The sequence below is a fragment of the Podarcis tiliguerta genome (assembly GCF_965153285.1).
Source record: "Podarcis tiliguerta genome assembly, chromosome: 6".
Taxonomy (NCBI): domain Eukaryota; kingdom Metazoa; phylum Chordata; class Lepidosauria; order Squamata; family Lacertidae; genus Podarcis; species Podarcis tiliguerta.
The window spans coordinates 20213081-20233142 of NC_139539.1; the positions used below are offsets into that span (position 1 = coordinate 20213081).

The 20062-nt window shown below is 40.0% G+C and overlaps 1 protein-coding gene across 5 annotated transcripts in view; it reads right to left on the reverse strand.

Moving 5' to 3' along the window:
- Nucleotides 1-239: 239 nt before the first annotated feature.
- The window catches only part of ARFGEF2 (ARF guanine nucleotide exchange factor 2), a 50505-nt gene continuing 30682 nt past the window's right edge, over nucleotides 240-20062 (reverse strand). For 3 of the 5 annotated variants that reach the window (XM_083446696.1, XM_083446697.1, XM_083446699.1), the window contains 19 exons: nucleotides 19220-19378; nucleotides 17967-18114; nucleotides 17414-17513; nucleotides 16788-16828; nucleotides 16524-16693; nucleotides 15126-15277; nucleotides 14832-15004; nucleotides 13865-14025; nucleotides 12965-13095; nucleotides 12736-12865; nucleotides 12101-12236; nucleotides 10979-11117; nucleotides 10842-10896; nucleotides 10474-10588; nucleotides 9531-9661; nucleotides 8635-8803; nucleotides 7061-7199; nucleotides 5852-5969; nucleotides 240-4703 (listed from right to left, as the gene is read on the reverse strand). In XM_083446696.1, coding sequence (XP_083302822.1) covers nucleotides 4527-4703; nucleotides 5852-5969; nucleotides 7061-7199; nucleotides 8635-8803; nucleotides 9531-9661; nucleotides 10474-10588; nucleotides 10842-10896; nucleotides 10979-11117; nucleotides 12101-12236; nucleotides 12736-12865; nucleotides 12965-13095; nucleotides 13865-14025; nucleotides 14832-15004; nucleotides 15126-15277; nucleotides 16524-16693; nucleotides 16788-16828; nucleotides 17414-17513; nucleotides 17967-18114; nucleotides 19220-19378 — 2544 coding nt within the window. In that variant the 3' untranslated portion in view covers nucleotides 240-4526. Of the gene's footprint in view, nucleotides 4704-5851; nucleotides 5970-7060; nucleotides 8127-8582; nucleotides 8804-9530; nucleotides 9662-10473; nucleotides 10589-10841; nucleotides 10897-10978; nucleotides 11118-12100; nucleotides 12237-12735; nucleotides 12866-12964; nucleotides 13096-13864; nucleotides 14026-14831; nucleotides 15005-15125; nucleotides 15278-16523; nucleotides 16694-16787; nucleotides 16829-17413; nucleotides 17514-17966; nucleotides 18115-19219; nucleotides 19379-20062 lie in introns of those variants that run through there. The other 2 variants (XR_014512712.1, XM_083446698.1) reach the window with 2 other exon arrangements.

Consider the following 20062-nt stretch of genomic DNA (forward strand, 5'->3'; position numbering starts at 1 on the left):
GGGTGACGCATAACAAGCTCTTCCATCTATCTGCCGGTATTGGAACACACTTTGGCTGGTTCCAGACAAGATGATTATTGTGGAATGAGTGGGTCTCATTCACTCAAAATTTTACAAGGGGAAGTGGACCAGACTTTATCAGGCATGTTATACCTGTGTTTTCCTCTATAGTATCACCCCATCCAACTGGATACAAATAGTTGATGAAAGCTTTAAATCATTACATTTGAAAAAGAAAGTTCGTTTTTAAACTTTTATTTACCACCTGATTAAAGCATGGAATACAACAGTATTATACATAATATTTTTATGTAAAAAACTTTACATAGCTTTTCATAATTATATAATTATTCTGCTATTCTCTCAAAAATGTATACATCCATCGGGCAAGGAATGCTTTTCATTAACTTAATGATATTAAATGCACTTCATAATAGAAGATCTCTTAAGAAAAAAAGTAGCTTGTAACTAATTTTAGGCATTTATATAGGTAAAACATTTTGCACAAAGTATATTTTATTTAAAGTTGCAAAGAGATATTCTGGACAAAATGTCAAGACATTTAGGAACTGCACCTCTCACAAATTGTTTCAAGCCAAGGATCATATCATCTGATTAAATGTTAAAATAAAATTTGGGGGCAAATTTCACTGGCCATTTTACACTGGCTTACGTTATCTTCAAACACGATTGTGCTAGTGGTAAGCAAACTATCCTTATAAAATGCAACACACAAAGATTTAAGCAAACCTTATTCCATCAACTTTGCTCAAAAAATAAACCAGCTTGTGTGCAAATATGCAGGCTTAAGACATTTGAGCCTCGGTTTGAATTTATACTACAGACCTTTAACATACAGGAGCTGTACTGGACTTTTGTTCTATCTCTGGTTTAGAATTTAAATAAATAAACTTAACTTTCAGAAATGGGTGCAAAAATAATAATAATAAAGCTCCATAAGACAACCCTCGAACCCTTCAGGACATCTGTCTCTGTTAACCGTTTTTCCTCACCTGTTTACTGTAGAGTGCGTCTTCCAAATATTGACTACATGTAGATTTGTACATCTTGTCAGACTGTATTCTACACATTTTACTGCGGCATAACTTACTTTCATCAGTTTAAATGTCTCCAATTGTAAGAGTGCTCTGTGGGCTACTGTAGATACAATGCTGGACAGCCACAGTTTAAAGAGAATATGAGCAGGCTCTGTGTGTTCTTATTTCCCTTCTCCAGTTCCTATTCCTGCTGCCCCATTTCCCAATTCATAGTTTAACAATGTGTCTGCATCAGCAATAACCAGGGTTAATGCTAACCAGAGTTTACATCTTAAAACTGTCTGAGAAGCAGGTCTGCAAGCTCTGGTTTAAGAGGAAACCTGATGACTGTTAACCACGAGTGCAGACAGTATAGTGGTAAAGCTAAACCATAGTTAATGCTGATAAGGACAGAGGGTAGGAATTCATACAAGAAATGGGAGGAAGGGGCCTGTGTTTTGCATGTGTCCGTGGGTCACTCCTGATCTCTAAGTTATGGTTAACGGATGGGCAGAAATATGTACATAGGACCTTACATAAACCTCTAATCCTACATTGGATCCAAGACACAGAATTCTGCTGCTGACCTGTACCAGCTGAATCAAATTTCATGTGGATCGAAGGAAGTCTATAGGAGGTACTGTGTTTAGTCTGCGGAATCTGCTCCATGATCTGCACTCAAATGAATTGCTGTGGAAGCAGCCGGAGAGAATTCCTATCACTGTTACGATTGTCTGTGGAGTTTGGGGCTGACAAAATGGAAAGGTACACTGAAGCCCATAGCCACTGCAAGAACACATCCAGACATTACATGTACGATATCAATCTCCACAGATCTAGTACACACACACTTTCAGGAACATCTGGAGTAAGGCTATTATGGAGTCTCTCTCTCTCTCTACATGCACACACACAGACCATATGGTAATCTAGATCCCCGCCTCCGCCCCTCCAAGTGTCATTAAATTAAAGTTCAGCAATTTGAAAATGTAACTGTTGACTGCTAACAGCTTACTGAAGGAAACGAAGTCATTTAACACTAAGGCTTTAAAAGGTTCTAAGTTGTATGATCAGAATGTTATCTATAAGCTAAGATCTCACATATAAAGCTTCTTCATATTATTTTACATTGCAAAGTTCTGGAAGATACTATTACAGTCCCAAGGGTATTGCACTTCTCTTTCAGATTCTGGAGCAGCTGTAATGTTGCCATGCTCTCTTAATAAAAGACAAACAGCTACAACTTTGAACAGGTAACACTTGACAAAACGGGGTGGAGGCCAAGCTGCATTCATACAATGTATTAATAGCAGAACCATAGCAGTGGAAAAAATAAACAGCTCACTTAAAGAATATGTCCAATTAAAGAATATGTGGATGTAAATTTGTATATTTATATATAAACAATAAATGACTTGGTACACAGTGAAATACATATCTATGATGCAAACTTAAAAGTTGAAATTTCTTTCAGTTTTGAAGAAAGTCAGACTATTGTTTTTTTCACTGTGGCAAAATGCCACCACAATCTTTTAAAATAAATTACTCACATTTCTGTCAACGTACTTCATATGAGACAAATGCTGCAGCTCTTATGCAAAAAAATTCTTTGGTAGAGAAATTAAACGTCAGAAACTGTTCTTACTTATATTAATGACCCAACACAAATATAAAACAAAATTAACTTGAGATAGAGAAAGAGAGCACCAGTATTTAATAAAACAAATCCAGCCGTCAATTCTGGTTCTCCAAAAACCGCAACAACTTTGGTTGAGCTAAACAGCCAAACTCAATTTACAAAGCAAAAAGTTCCAAACACACTGAACCCCAATCACATTTCAACTTGGGCGTTATCATTTTCAATGGAACTTCAGGAACGCTTGCTTAGGATTGCAGCCAACCAACTACCATTTCCCCACCCCCAATTAAGTTAATACTTTTACCATTCTTATTTGCAGATATGGGTAAGTACAAAATATGCTTAATAATACTCTTGCGCTTGCATTTTTTAATATATATACACATTTGGACGGAAACAATTCCCTTCCTGCCCTCTTATGCAAATCTTACACTCATATCGGAGAGTTGAAATACAACTAAACAGGTTCTAGCCTGCTATACCTTACAAAACTATTTCCTCTACTAGGCCAAGAATACTAAGACATGGTCTTACAAATAAACAAAACAACTCTACCCCCCCCGACCCAAAGTCAGTAGAGCCAATAGAACTGCACTGATAAAACTGCAAGTTTGCTTCCTATTGCCCCTAACAAACAGGATTTCGTCACAAGTACATGTGCACTTATATTAATAAATCAAGTGGTCCCAATAGGAACCAGACTCTTCGCCCTCATACAACTATTGACAATAAAGTACTAACCAAGCCATTAAAAACAACCGCAACTCACAATTCTGCAATAAAAATAGAAATATCTTAATGCACATTAAAGATAGACTGCTTCTACCAAAATGTTAATCTATATATTATTCAAAAGGGGAAGGGCTTGATCAACTGCTATACATTTTAATTCATTCAATGTGCAATTCAAATATTAATTCGAAAGTTTCATTTTGCCGTTTCCTCCATACGAGTCAAGAATCAGAAGAATTTTCAAAGATATCAAGCTTCGTGGTGCATTCAAGGCATGAGAGATTTAGTAATGGGATTAAGAGGCTCATGTGTAATGGTTTTCTCCTGCTACATTTGGTGTGGGGGTAGTACTTCCTTTGCAATACTGTATACTGCAAACTATTTTCTTGATACAGATCTAGTATCAAGGGTATTTACTTATGATGAAAAACAATGAAGGTCCGGGCCAACACGATATGCCGCAGTTCTGGGAATGGTTTACTACACACATTCTGCAACATGTAAGTTGGCAGGGAGGGTGATGAAGATCAATACCTCTTTGGATTCTTGCTAGGTTGTTGGTTATACTACCGCCCAACTGCCATCTTGCTATGACTTTGCAGAATAGACAGCACCAAATCATTAAAACAAAAAAGCACCCCGTATTCACACAGAGGTTGAATCCACCCAAATGGGGGTGTGGGAGACCCAGCATGATTTTCGGATGAATTTAAGCCCTCTCTTAAATATTTATTAATACATTTGCTAACATTACAGGCCTATATGAATATATTCGGTATTATCTCATTTTCCATTCATTCATCATTTCCAACAGATTATGGGCAATTAGCTGAAAGGCATTAAGAAGGAACCATTGCAAACAACAGATTTGAAGACACAAGCTTTGTGATAAGAATGACTTGACATTTACTGCATTAAATTGCAAAATGCTCAACAGCTATTCTTATAGGGAAGCCAGATTTTTTTTTTTTAAAAAGGAGACAGTTTTCCTTTAGAAATGCTATTATTTTGATCTGTTCCAGTGGTTGTTTCATCTTCTTTGAGTACAATCTCCCTCTCTCTGCATCCATTCTTTGAACTCAGCACAACTCAAGCTTTGGGAAAGAGCAGTGATGGAGCTACCATGCAAGCGAGGGCGTCCCCGTCGTCCGCAACTGTCCTTCAGGAATCCAGATTTTGAATACTACACCTATGCGCAGGAAAAACTTCCGCAGTACTGCTCGGAGCTCTGGGATAAGGTCAAACTGCATTATCTCACACAAGTAGGGGTAATATGTTGAAGCATGTGCTTTGAACTTGGAAGAAAAAAAAAAGGGGGGGGGAGTAAGATTGTTTAAAAAAACAGCACTTAATAATAATAATAGAAGGAAGCGAGTTCTCACAGTCAGACTATGGCAGACATCCCCAAACTCGGCCCTCCAGATGTTTTGGGACTACAATTCCCATCGGCCCTGACCACTGGTCCTGTTAGCTAGGGATGGTGGGAGTTGTAGTCCCAAAACATCTGTAGGGCTGAGTTTGGTTATGCCTGTACTATGGAGTAGCAACATCTAGGTCTGGAAACTGCATGCCTCTTGAGGCCGCCATAAACCTGTCCTTCAGTTTTTTACCTAACCAGAACAGCCAGTCCAAGCAATTTTCTTGACTGAGTCAGAGCAGAAAATGCCATTGCCCTTCAAATTACGGTTTGTCGTACCTAAAACCGGTCAAGTTATCCCATAAGCAACTTTCCCCTGCTCCCTGGGAGTTAAAATAGTATATATTAAACAGTTACCTACTCTGCTGCCCTTTCATAGCTTTAGAAATCAGCTGCCTGAGGTGGCTATCTCCACTCTGCCTAATGGTAAGGGATCAATTTATTGTAGAGGTGGCCAGTGAGCAGTGTTTCCCAAACTTGAGTCTCTAGCTGTTTTTGGACTACAACTCCCATTATCCCTAGCTACCACGAACATTGGTCAAGGATGATGGGAATTGTAGTCCAAAAGCAGCTGAAGACCCAGATTTGGGAAACCCTGCTTTTCTCATTCTATGTCAACATGTAGCAATATTAATAATTTTAAAGAAATCTTCAAGTTTTAGGCTGCAATGCACTAAGCACATAACACTGAGAAAGTCCATCCAAACCATGGGCGGCTAACCTGTGGTCCTACCTGATGTGGTTGAATTCCAGCTCCCACCAGCCCCATGCATTCTGCAACCCCAATCGCAGAGTTCTAAAACAGACACAGCCTCTCCTTTTACAGGTATCCATGCCTGAGTTGGAGAAGGGTTAGCACCACCACCACATGACCTTGGGGTGTGTGGCCAGAGGCACATCCCTGAAGCCACAATTTAATTGTGATGCCCTTTCATACAATGTGTGCGTGAGAGAGAAAAGGGATACAGTTTCATGTTAAAGTGTGAAAATAATGTGCATGAAACCAAGGTGATAATCTTTTCTTACCTTTTCATCACTGACTTTTAGTGTTTTTGTTAGAAGTAACAACAGGAGATTGGTCCAGGCCTCTCGGTGGCTTTCTGAGTTCACGGTGATAAAATAGGCCAATGCCTCACTGCACACACTAGAGAAAGATTATGTACCCACTCAATACATAGAAAAAGGAATCGTAAGCAAATGGAATCAACAGGTGTTGCGGTCTACCCTCAAGCCTAGCAGTAAAGGTGGAATCTTGATAGGTTTCACTTCAAATGGGAAGAGGAAAGTGACAAAACATTCAGTGGGCAGGATTCAACTAACGCAAGACGGGGCTTTTCCCTCCTCTGCTGCCACTGCACATACACCTAACCCCTGAAACTGACTTGGAGAACCCCTAGAACAGAGTGGCAGAAGAGGAAATGGGGAATTGTTCCATCTGCAAGCAGAAACGCTTCTACTAATTGGACCATTATCACAGTGCTATACAGTGGTGCCTCGCAAGACGAAATTAATACGTTCTGCGAGTTTTTTCGTCTTGTGAATTTTTTCGTCTTGCGAAGCACCACTGTGTATTGACAGTTTCCCATAGGAATGCATTGACGGTTTTTAAAAAAAGGCGCAAGACATTTCGTCTTGCGAAACAAGCCATAGGGAAATTCGTCTTGCGAAGCAACTCAGAAAATGAAAAACTCTTTTGTCTTGCGAGTTTTTCGTCTTGCGAGGCATTCCTACTGAATTCCTCTCACTCTCTTTTTATTTCATTATTTGACCTTTGTGTTTTCTATTTAAAATCACCCGGCTGAAGCTGCAAGTGGGCTTGGAAGTATTGCAGTTCAATGTACAAATGGGTGATTTTCTTTATCTGGTATCCACACAGGCTGTCCAATGTCATTTATAAATAGGATTATATTTTCACTCTCCGAACAATTTCACCTAACTAACTAGAAGCTTTTTTGCAAAAAGCACACTGAAGCCAGAGTCAAAAGCTCTTTTATCAAATGGTGTGGAAGGGAAGAATGGCCTCCTCCAGGTATCAGGTTACTTTCACAGACACATTCCAGGATGGTCTTAATGGATGACCCAGATTTGAACACCCATCAGTTTTTATTACCTTGACTGAAATTAATAGGAAGATTAGGGGGAGGCATTCCATACAGAAACTGGAATCCTGCAGCCAAAAGCAGTCAATTGACTGGGCAGCCTAGTAACATCTTAAAGGGTAGAAATAATGCTTACTTCAGAAGTCTCTCTTGTATAGCTTCCCAGGAGTCTCTGCGATTTTCATCAACGTACATTCGGAAGAGGATTCTCAGACAGCAAGCCAAACTGCTGGTTTCTTGTTTTAAAAGATTAGGCTTGGATTTACCCTTGAACCCTAGAAATCAAGGACAGCAATATAGCTAGATAACTATATCTGCATGTCTGCTCCAACTCCAACAGACATGCATACATACAACTTTTCTAAACTGTGAGGTCCCAAACACACATTTGGCAAGACATGTATGCCTTTGAAACCACATGGTAAACACTATTGAAGGCAGAGCCATTTGGAGAAAGGAAATGTGCAGCATCACTTAAACCCTGAGACTTCTTAATGTCTCACTTGGAGCCTGACTCCACATTACACTTAAATGCCCATAGTTACCACCCAATCACTTTTAAAACTGGGGGAAAAAATACAACTCTAGGAGTAAGTGATTAGAATAGAAAAGGGGAAGGGGTACTTAACCCTTCTATAGGTATAAGGTTTACAACAACCCAAAATATGACATGCTCCCTCTGTACCATAAGGACAAAATAAATGCCATTAGCTTTGGCTTCATTTCACTGAATCTGAGCCTATCTCCTGGAATCAAAATTATGGAACTCCTACATGATGAATGGATATGAACAGCTATTGCATACTGTGATCTTCATACGAGGCAGGGATGGGAAACCTGTTGACTTCCAGAAGTTATTAGGCTACAACTTCCATCACTCCTTTACCACTGGTATGCTGCTCGGGGCTGATGGAAGTTGTTGATTCCCCATCTTGATATAAGATCACTAGCAAGGTACTGGACTATAATATTCCAAGTTATGCTTTTAACCTCAAAATCAAAATAATAAAATTCCATGTTATTAGATCAGGTATGGTGAATCTGTGGCCCTCTAAATATTGCTGGACTGCAGCTACCATAAGCTCCAGATAGCATGACCAAATGGCATGGATGATGGGAGTTGAAGTCTAGCAACATCTGGGGAGCCACCAGTTCCCTGAACTGGATTCATGTACTAGACCTGCAATTTGTTGCTTACACTGCTTTAAGTACAGTGGTGCCTCGCAAGACGAAAAGAATCCGTTCCGCGAGTCTCTTTGTCTTGCGGTTTTTTTCGTCTTGCGAAGCAAGCCCATTAGCGGATTAGCGCTATTAGCGCTATTAGCGGTTTAGCGGCTATTAGCGGCTATTAAAGGCTTAAGGGATTAGCGGATTAGCTGCTAAAAGGCTATTAGCGGCTTAGATCAGCTGATAAGCGGCTTAGATCAGCTGTTAGGCCGCTTAGCCATCAGCTGTCAAGCGGCTTAGCTAACAGCTGTTAAGCGGCTTAGGGGCTTGGGTAAAAGGGGGGGAGGGAAAAAAAAACCCAGGAATCGCAAGACATTTTCGTCTTGCGAAGCAAGCCCATAGCAAATTCGTTTTGCGAAGCACCTCCAAAACGGAAAACCCTTTCGTCTAGCGGGTTTTCCGTCTTGCGAGGCATTCGTCTTGCGGGGCACCACTGTATATTTTTTTTAAAAACCCTTTGTGCACCACACACTTGGTGCTTACCTGCTCTCCACAGGACAGTTCTTTGTTCGTAATTTGAGTTAAAAGCTTTTGAAAATGAATGGGACTCCTGCAAACAGTCCAGCAACTTGAACAGGTGTTGGGAAGACATGTATTTGTACATTCCTTGGTCTTCAGTATCAATGTGGATGTCTGTTTCTAGTGTGTCCCTCTAAAATGGAAAATCAAGTTACAAGAAACATTGACTGAAGGAATAGGTGTAATCATATTTTTTTTAGAAATCAGAGTATATCACAATTTCCAAGCGCAATAGACCAATTTTGGTATCAGTCCAGTGCACCTGGATGCATCAGTTGCTACTCCCCCCCCCCCCCCCGCCAGAGCAGAGGGCACATGCCACAGTTTCTGGTATTGGTAAAAGAAGTGTCATTATTCTATGCAGAATCACCATGAATTGATGATGCCTCCCAGTTTGTGGGAGGCAAAACCAACAAAATCACAGATGCACAGGTAGAATATGTGCCATTTGCTTCTGGATGCAATTAGGAAATAAATGTAGTTCTGTTACTAGAAATGTAATCTAAATTTCTCTCTGGTTCACAGCAACATTTGTCCCAGTCAGTCGGCACATCGGGTCTTCTGGAGAAAAACAGGGTGGTATCAGTTTCAGGGGTATCCTTCATTTTCACTGATGACTTTGACCTATCTACAATTGTTCAGTAGCAACACTTTGTTTGCTCACTTCATGCTCTTGTCAGACAGAGCAGAATGCTAAGCCTCTTCAGCTAAATTTAAGGCACTGTTACAGCAGGACCTCGCATACAGGGCAAAAGACTGTCAGGGCACAGTTCACTCCCTGTCTTCCATACTAGCTGATAAATGTTAAACAAATGGGAAAGTCAAGATGTGACTCTGGAGAAGAATGTGAGGTTTCTTACCTGAGCGGCAGCCATATGCTCAGCATCTTCCTTCTTGCTCGTTGCTGGGTAAAATACTATGTTATCAATGGTTTGTATCAATTCCAGCTGCACAACGCACTTAATAAGGAGGCTGGCAAAGAGTTTCTGATCTAAGAGAATATCAATATGATAGGTCTTAGTTTCAAAGTAATTTGGCTGTTTGCACTAAAAACTGGTGTAGCCAAATATAGCTACCTTGATGTCCCTATTATCCAACAAGATTCCTTTCCAAGCATATACTGTGCAATATTCTCTAGCAACAGGGAACCATGGATTTCATGAGCTACCGTGGTGCCAGTGAAGATTACCATCATCCCTAGACTAGCACCATGCCATTGATAAAATAATACTTTAGGACTGCCCTGAGACCTCCGGGTATAGGGCGGCATATAAATTCAATAAATAACAACAAAAACAACAGAATACATTTTCCTGTGTAAGTAAGATAGCAGACTTTTGTGTCACTGCTACATGAATGCTCCTTAAATTGAGGTTAACCAACCAGCATAATTTGACCTGGAAAATGGGACTGTAAACCTCTCAGAGGTTATAGATGATTATTTGGCATATGAATCCTGTTAAGAAAATTTCAAGAATCTATGAATCCCATCGACCCAAGCTCTTAAAAATCAACAACAACCAGCAATAGGCCGTCAATGGTTGTGGACTGCCATTTCCAAGGCTCTTGCACAATGCTACAAATCTGGAAACAAATTTGTACACAAGTTGGCAGCAACACTGTAGTGGAGGCTAGGAACTAATAATGCCTGTATGCAGATGGTGCTGAAAGAAGAATGGAAAATCTCAACAGCCCTTCAGCACAATGGGATGGTGTTGCTTGCAAGGGGACTTGGGTGAGGAGTGGATAGCCCTCAAAGATAGATGATAGATAGATGAAGAGGAGATTGAAGTGCAGACTTACTTGAATAAGGGCCACCTTTCCAGCTTTCATCTGTAGGATTTGAAAACTGGCTCTGCCCCCTTTCTGAAGCATTTTTATCTATGCTGCTTAATGACTGGCGATCTAGATCCATATCCTAGACGTAAACAGGAGCAATTCAATAATAAATAATAAAAAACAATATATTATTAATAATAATAGTTTAAAACACACCCAAAGATACACATTGCTGCTACTAATATTTTTATTTGTTAATAAATATGAGTCTAATGAATGTTCTTGCAGATAACTCCTGTTTCCACATTAAATGTCTATAAACATGAAGCTGTCACATACATCATTTTGCACACATTTTTTTCAGCTAAGGAATGAGTAATCAGAGCACTTACCAAGTGCTTTTCAGATGAATCATCTTCCATTCCTGCTGGTCTCCATGTCAGCAAGCTTCAAGGAAGAAAAAAATTGATCAGAAACGTAACCTAATTTGAAACCACTTTAAATATTCTGCACTTAGAATTATACTCACACATGAGGAATTGTAGTTTTGAAGATCTCTAGCATACAATTGCAGGTTTGGTCCCAGACTTCATGACTGAATTTCTGCCCATTTAATATTACCAGGCTTTCTAGGCAGTTGGTACCTGATCGAGCCAGCTGTTCATTATCTGCAGAAAATGAAGAACCAGCTTAAATAAACCCACAATCCTCATTTATGCAAAATTAAAGAACATTTACAGTGACTATAGACACACAGTGTCACAGATCAATGGTATTTATAAACCACCTAACAAGAAGGACTTGCAGTTGTTTGGCGCTTATTCTTACTGGGAAGTAGTAAGTCAAGGCAACACTGCAAAATGAGACAATGAGATGGAGCAAATGTAACATTATATGTATATTGTATTCTTTTCTTTTCTTATCTTCCCCTCCCCAGAATATTTCCTCCCCACTCAACACATTTCTATCAAAAACACAAACAGAATATTATCCAAACAGAGAGCTAAGACCTTGCCCCAAGGTTATTCATTCAGTATAAAGTTGGGATGTGGGAAGAAATTAATCCAGCTTGTCTGTTAATGCAAATTACCCAATTCATGCTCTCTGAACCAATACATGAACTGAAATGCAGCTAACCTTCAAGATTCCCACTTGTCCAATTTCTATGATGCCGTTCTCCAACCCCAAATCAGGGAAAAGTGCAAACAAAAATGCATCAACTAATGGAAACAGCATATAAAAATGAATTTTACTTTGTAATATGAATTTTATTTGTATGACGAAGTAGTTACCTATTCAGGTTGAGTAATTTAATATCTTAAGTAATGATATAATAAGAATAGGAAAGGAAATGATTTGCAAAAAAGTAAAATTTAATTTTGTGAACCATTAGGAGGGAGGGAGGGAAGTCGTTTAGGCTCGGTTGAGCCAAGAGACTTAATAAGAGGACACGATGTTACGTATTGTGATTCTATGTAAAATTAATAAAAAATATTTTAAAAAACAAAAATGAATTTTACTAGTTAAAAACTGCAAGCTGATGCTTAAGTGGGACAAACTGAATTTAGAAGATTTGAAAAATTAGAAATTGAGAGAATTTGACCAATTCATCCATCCAGAGAATAAAGTGACATGTATGTAAATAAGCTACCTTGTTTTACACACCAGTGTAACTGTGCAAATATGTCAGCAAGAAGAATCTCATTCAAAGCGTCATAGAACTGAGTGAATACATCACAGATTGCATAAAGTGCATGATTACACGTAGTAGTCATCCATTCAGATTTCTGTCAAGAGAAAAAGCAGGCCTTGTATTTTTTTTTTATTTTTTTTGGGGGGGGGGGAAATACTGCTAACTGGGAAAAGTTCTGATTGAATATTGAAAAGCACAATAAAGCTTATCAATTTAAAGGCTGCCTCTGTGTGTTACCCCTTTCCCATTGTAAAAATGTAAGACTGCAAGCTCCTAAGGATAGTAACTTGCCATTTTTTGTTTATGCTAACCCAAGAAGCACCATATACTGGTCATAGCAAGAACTAGATTGCCTACTGAAGCACAGAGTGGCCCAACGTTCTTGCTCAACTTGGGCAAGGCACAAGGACAACTTGGAATATAAACCTTTGCCCTTGTAGCATGCTACCTCAGGTAGAAAAGCCTCAAGCTCTACAATTCCAATCCCAACCCCGCCCCCACTAAAAAGGAATAATAACACCCCACTAGATCAAACTTTGACTTCAATTTCTGTTTTTTAATATTGTTTGCTTCTATAAAATGGCTTCCAATACCTCTGTCTGCTGCTCTGGAAGCTTCATGTTATCAAATATCCTAAACACAATTCGAAACAGATCTTGCCACCAGTGTTGTTCAAAGGTATGGCCATAGCTCTTCATGATTTCAAACATAACTGTTAGGCCTCTACAACATGGAGGGGAAAGAAGTAGTAAGACAATACAAGTTAACAGGGAAAAACATTAATAACTGGAACAAAAAAAAAAGATGATGATGTTTCATTACCTCGTCCGCACATCTAGCTTGCACCGATTGATGATACAAGAAAGTTCAAATAAAATGGGGAACCAGCCTCTAACCCAAACTCTGTCCCCAGGGGCCACATTCATGTCGTCGCTTGTGTATTCTCTCAAAACCTGTGAATAGACAAGAGTTGGTAGTTCAGTACAAACACTTAAGCCACTCAATCAGGTCTTTTTAAAGAACAGAGAAATGCAAAGAAAAGTGCAAGACAAAACACACTTTAAAAATGTTTCACACACAAGCAAATTGCTCCGTAACCTCACAAAAAAATAACATCCCTCCTAGTGGGCCATTTTTCTGCCCAAGCCACTAGGCAAAAATGGTAGATTCCCCATTCATATTTAATTGGAGATGCAGGAGGAGGAAGGAACTAAGATTTGATAGAGAGAGTTGCTGAAATATAAATGGGTGTCATCCAACAAAATCATTCTCAGAGTAGGTCTGTTAAAATCAATAGGCTGGTGTCAATCATAATGTTATTCTGAGTATGATTTAAGAAGCTGCTACCCAATAATAACCAGCGCAGGCTTCATTTAAAGCAGGTCTGTGGTATAATATATGTGTTATTACTAAAATCATTTGATACAAATTGATCTTTCATGTTTCTTAAAAAACAAACAAACAAACAAACTACAAAATTGAAACAGTTTGTAAAATCAATAAAATCCAATAGCACAAAACAGTAAAAAAGAAGCAAACAGTGGTCTTTAAAAAGCAGTGAGCATATCCAAAAGGCTTGCTGGAATAGAGTTGCCTTGCCTTGTTCCCTAATGGTCTTTAGGGAATGAGGAAGGTAGACATGCCTAGAAGTGAGTTCCGTTACCGAAAATGTTTTTGAGCCTCTGAAAAAGCACAGAAATACAAATGAGGGGAGGAAAGTACCTGAGGTCTTTCTGAAACGTATTTTGCACAATAACGAATAAGCCTAATTGCTTCCATACTGGTGTCTGGAAAGGCAGCATTACAGGCAAACTCTGATAAACATTTTACGGCATCCTGGAATGAATCTATTGCTGCAGGAAAATGCTGTTGAAAAATATTGGCTGTGGAGGGAAATGTGAAATAAAGACAAATCACTACTTTTGTATTTCTGCTCTGCTTTAGAATACAGTTGGTATACAAGTACATAAGCAGACCAGGTCAACACGGCTTGGAGTTAAGTTGCAATACAAACATTTGCCCTTCTATATAATAAATGCTAATTGCAAGATGGTTGCAATTCTAAGAGGTGACCCATTGCAGCTGCACAACTTGCATGAGTTATAGCCCATCACAAAGTCCAGCAGCTATTTATGGTGGTCCAGCGAGGTAAGTAGGTGTGTTGAAATTTATTGCAATTGCAGGGGACTTCTTTTGTCAACAACTTTCCACTGCTAATCCAATCAGTCCTCCAAGGAAGGAAAGCCATCCAGCAGAGCCCAGGAACCCATACAAACCTGTGGGCAAGGCAGGGATTTCACCTAAGGGTAAGCAGAGATTTATAGCAAGCCTTGCTGTGCCAGAGCTGGTGTCACACAATGTGGGCAGTTTCTGAAAGTGAACTTGTTTGACACAACTACATCAGACAATGCTTTCAGTGAGCCTACAGCTGCAGAAATTTCAAAGTCGTGGGCTGCTGGATTCTCTGTTCTCATAAGGAGCTTTTCAACCCCTTCTTAAAATGTGTTTTCCTTAACAGCAAAATCAAGGAGCAACCCCCACCCAGCATTTTCTAGAAGGTAAAGAGAGGGGAAAATATTATTTGAAGTACATGTGAGAAATAGGAATACTACAAGTCATTGTTTTCAAATTTTGAGGTTGGTTTCCACCATCATCATTTGGCACATTAGTCTTGCTGAAATTTACTTACTAACTATATGTCCCGTTGACTGGAACGCCAGCTCCACAATATTCCCATCATGATCAGACGCCGCTTGATGAAATACTGCGAAGATATTTTTCCACCCTGAGCGAATATTAGCAGCTTGAGAATTTACCATCTGAGCAATGCAGCGTATTACCATATCTCGAATTGTAGGAGACCTGAAGAAAAATAAAATAATAATTACTGACTTATTTGTTGTATCTCTCGTGTATGATGATGCCAGAGGAATCTGCATTGGCATAAAAGAACACATTTACATTTCAAGTTATTAGGACGAACCTGTTTTTCTTCATGATATGCTCAAATGGCCTCAGAAAGTCTTTCTGAAATCGGAAGTTGGCTAACTCCCCCTTCTCAAGGAACTTCATTGACAGCTGTCTCAATGAATCAACCGCAAAGATGGCCACGTCTTCATTAGGATTGCAACCAACCTATTCAAAAGAGAAACGGGCATTCTCTCAGAAGAAGTGCATATCCACTGAAAATTGGACTATACAAATACAGCCCTGAAACCTGATTGGTCCATAGAACAATGACTGGCATGATGCTGCTAACAAGACAGTCAGAAACAGCCTGGGGCAGGCCTGGGGAAGCTCAGGCCCTCTGGGTCTCTCTATTCAGCCACTGGAACTCTTCCTAAGCTATGCCACACTTCCCAGGCAACCTCTCCTTCACAGACCACCCCTACTCAGTGGCCCTGCTCTAGGCCCTTCTTGGGTACTTTTGCCAGGATGGAATGCAACCCACTATGAAAAGGTGTAGCTCCTGCCCACTGCCCCAGCCCCTTTTGCCTCTGCCCATAGCTGGCATGTGCCCCCTAAAGATTGGCCGTGGGCAGAAACAGGCCCCCCACTCCCACCCCGATCAAGGTATTCTCAAAATACATCAGTCCCAAATCTTTGCAGAGTATTAAAATGAGCTTGGCAGTAAATACCATCAATCGGAGTAGTGTGCGTTTCCCTGTAATTTTGTTTATGATCAAGACATAAATCCAGAAACTTTGAGCACAATTAGGACAAGCCAATCATTAAGGAAAGACACACGGTAATATAAAAGGCTATATATTTTAAAAAGAAGGAAAAAAGAAATGCAGACTCTGTATCACACTAAGCCTGTTTGCGCTGACAAGGAGCAGTAAGGGAGAAAGCTAACTGTCCATGCTTGAAAATAGGAAGTCCAACCACACCCTAAAGGGCTTTCAACTTCTTAAACTTCTTGTTTCTTCTTACAGGCTTAACACATTTTCTTAACACTGTTCCAATTCCATATTTGGGATCATCTAAATTCCAAGGCTGTGTGACTCATGAGGTCTGGCCAAGAAATAAGTCATGTCCCACATAAATTGGTGTCTATGCTAAAAATGGTCTGTAATTTTGCCCAAGTGCTGCATGTTACCTCCAGGCCCCTTGGATCTTCCTATTAACAAAGGGTGTGTCTTTGAGGAGTTGCAGTTTTGCCAGTCAAGCTTTATATAGGACCTGCCGGCAATATTTTTCTACCTAGTAGTGTGGGCAGAGTGGATTCCAAGTCCATCTTGTTCCACCTAAGTCTATGTTTCATTTGATGCCATCAGAGATTGCCATGTAAATTTGATGGGTCTTGAAATGAAGCAGTTGTGTGCATGCTATCCTTGGTGTTTGAACCAGAAAGGGAAATGGGTTTCAAATGCTGAAATACCTTATTGAAATGATCTCCAATGACGTGCCATATCCTGGACCACTGCAGCCTAATTCTGTTCATGTTGTAATAGGAGATCTCAACAATCTTCTGCAAGCTGAACATGCGTGGATGGTGAGGGGAAGCTAACTCATCCATGGAAACAGCACACAACCACCGAACGAAGTCCACTGAAAATTTTGAGACCAAACATGTCAATAAGCCTGAAATGGTACAAAGCAATTATTATTTGCCTTAGGGTATTACCCCCCCCAACATACATACCTATTGCATTTCCATCCAGTCTGGTTGAACCTGTAAATATTCTATGGGATAAATTAAGATATAGAGTTAATTCTCAAGATGCAGAACATTAGGAAAGCCCATTACATATTATCTTAAATTTATGTGATGCTAGAATGAAGAACACTGTTTTTCCTGATGGGGCTCAAGGCAGCATACAGAAAAAATAGGAACTGTTAAAAGCATAGAAGAAACAATAATTAAAAACAATTAAACACTGATAGAATTAAAAACTATATGTGTAAATGTATATATGTATGTATATAAAAATCATACCAATAATTACAATAGGAAAGTCTTCACTTCATGCAACTCCAAACTAATTATGGAAGGGAAAAATGTGCCATGCTGTTTTTAAGAGGGGCAGGACAGGAGCATCCAACAATAGCAAAGACAATTTCTCTGCTCTCAAGTCCCAACTTCTGATCCCCATTCAATCCCTTTCTTTCAGATCTTTAACTACTCTGCATCAGAGACCAGGAAACTGCTAATTTTATAAGCTTGAGTTAAAATTATGGTTTTATCTAAAAACCTGTGCCACAGCCTGTTGTGATAATAGTGATAGTAAGCCTTTCAATATTTTTTTTTTTAAAAGGTCACTGTAATACCTGTCTACTGCCACCACCACACTTTGCGAACTGGTTTCTCCCACAGATTCCTGAATACTGGCTATTTGCCTTCTATCAACACCTCCTCCAACGAAGTTACCTAGTTAGAAAGAAACCGACAATAATTGTTAAATCTAACATGAAATATATTACCAATACCAGTTGAATTATAGACTGTAAAATCAAAGGAACAGGCTCAAAGAGTAACAGCATCTAGCGGTCTGAGAATTCACCCACCAAAGTGGTCCTCTTATAAAATACTGTATTGTATGTGATACAATAGTTAAGGAAAGCTTTATTTCCTGTTCTCAAAATGACATGAATAAATATATCACCCTGCATGAGCTATATATAATTAATAATCTACCCTTGTTTCTTATTTCCAAACCAGCAATTCAACGAGCCACTGTCATTAATTACTTTAAACAGAGGGTCTTTAAGGTTAAAGCAGTCTGAAATCAAGAAACAGGTAATTTGTTATGATGACAAATGCCTTTATTTAATTAACCTGGATCCTTAGGCATGAGAACAGAGTCAAGGCTAATCTTCTCACCTAGTCCAAGACCCATGAACTCTTCTCCTCCGGATGTGAAGCCTTTGAGGCTCCCTTCTCTTTCGCGCCCAGATCCAGACAGGTAGCGTGTTTTAACCCCAGTCCCTATGAGCTGTGCTAGTTCCAGCTGGCTGATACATTTCAAGATCTAATGAAAACAAATGCGCATTTCAGTACTGAAGTCAGCAGCTATAGATTGCAGAACCAAGAAAATGCCTCCAATGCAAATGCCACACTCCACATCGTCAGACACATCCCCATTCACTTCTAATGCTAAGGAATTGCTGTGCATGCACTTCCACTGCTCCACTTAAAAAACTGCAGTTCTGACATATGTATGCAATCCAGGCGAGATTGTCCAATAAGCCAATTCCTGTCTACTATGGATGGCTGCAGCTGTTTGGGTTCTCAGCCAAAGGAGTTTCCTACCCAATCATTTTAATTGGAAATCCCTTCTTTCCCAAAGCCACAATCCCTTCTTCCCCAAAATATAGCTCTTGGCACATTGGCCCAATAAAGTCATGGGGCGGCAGGATTAAATTTGCAATGCTAATTCAGGACCAGCTAGGTTAAACCCTTGGAATTACAATTCACCTAATATATAGTTGGGCAGGTAGAGAGGATTTCATTCTTCATTGTGGGTCCTCTGTCTAGCAGAGAGAGCCAATTAGCACTTTAAGGAAACAGATAAGCCATTTTGAAAAGTGGAAGGCAGTTATGGAGAAATAAATGTTTGGTTTCTTTTGACAAGCCCATCTCAAGGAACCTCAAACCCCCATATCCCAGAAAAGTTGGTGCTGTCTTGAAATTCACTTTTCCTAGGCTTGGCAATGAGAAGGGCACGTTCACAGAATTGCTTTGTGTACTTTAGCAGTGGAGAACGTCTAGCTCTCCTTAGGCCCAGCAAGACTGTTTTCCCCAAGCCACGCCCACCCCATACATGTTGTCATACATTATGTCAAGTGTGCGGCAGAGAAAGACACAGCTTCAAAGGAACCATCTAGAATATCAGAATGCAATTCCAATTGCTCTTTGGAAAGCAGGACTCTTATTTGGCACTGTTAAAATTTGGTGCCAAATGCAAGCCCCACTAGGATTAGTTCCACATATAAACGCAATGAGAGGTTTTCTGCATCAATTCTGAGACTACAGAAATGCATGAGTATGTAGAACCAGTATCAGCAGATCAGTCAGATACAGCAACACTTCTTCAAAACTGACAGCACACAGCAAAGGCACACGTGCTTTCTTACCTCATGCCAGGAATTTCCAAGGTAGTTGCCATCAGTGTGGGCCACTGTAATGAGAGTCTTAATTGTATCTATGTTTTTCTGTTTCATTTCTGTGATGCTGGAGCTGGCGGTCAACAAGGAAAAGCGGGCCAGTGCCTGCACATAAGCATCTCGTTCAAGCTAAAATGTAAGAAGGAAAATTCAGAAGCAGAAATAAACCATGGTTAAAGACAGGCATGTTGCATTCCTCACCCCCACTAAAAACATGTATCTCATGAAATAAGCACATGGAGTGAAGATGGCATGTTACTCAGTGATGGCATGTGGCTAACTTGGATATGGCTCCAGACCAGAAAGAGTTCTGTGGATGGAATAATCTTTTAAAGCAGGTGAAAAGGGAATAGGGTGGATATTCTGCAGTGTTTTCTAAACATCAAAATCTCTGAAGCACCCTGAAGATCTCTAGTTCAGTGCATTTTGGAGAGATCTTGCTTTGGCTCAAACAAGCCCCAAATCTGACAGAAGGCTTTGTTTCCTGGGTTGAGGATTCATACAGCTCTTTTTGCACACCCCTACTACATACAGCAGGGACGTGTGTGGCGCTGTGGGTTAAACCACAGAGCCTAGGACTTGCCGATCAGAAGGTCGGTGGTTCAAATCCCCGCGACGGGGTGAGCTCCCATTGCTCGGTCCCTGCTCCTGCCAACCTAGCAGTTCGAAAGCACGTCAAAGTGCAAGTAGATAAATAGGTACCGCTCCGGCAAGAAGGTAAACGGCATTTCTGTGCGCTGCTCTAGTTCACCAGAAGCAGCTTAGTCATGCTGGCCACATGACCCGGAAGCTGTATGCAGGCTCCCTCGGCCA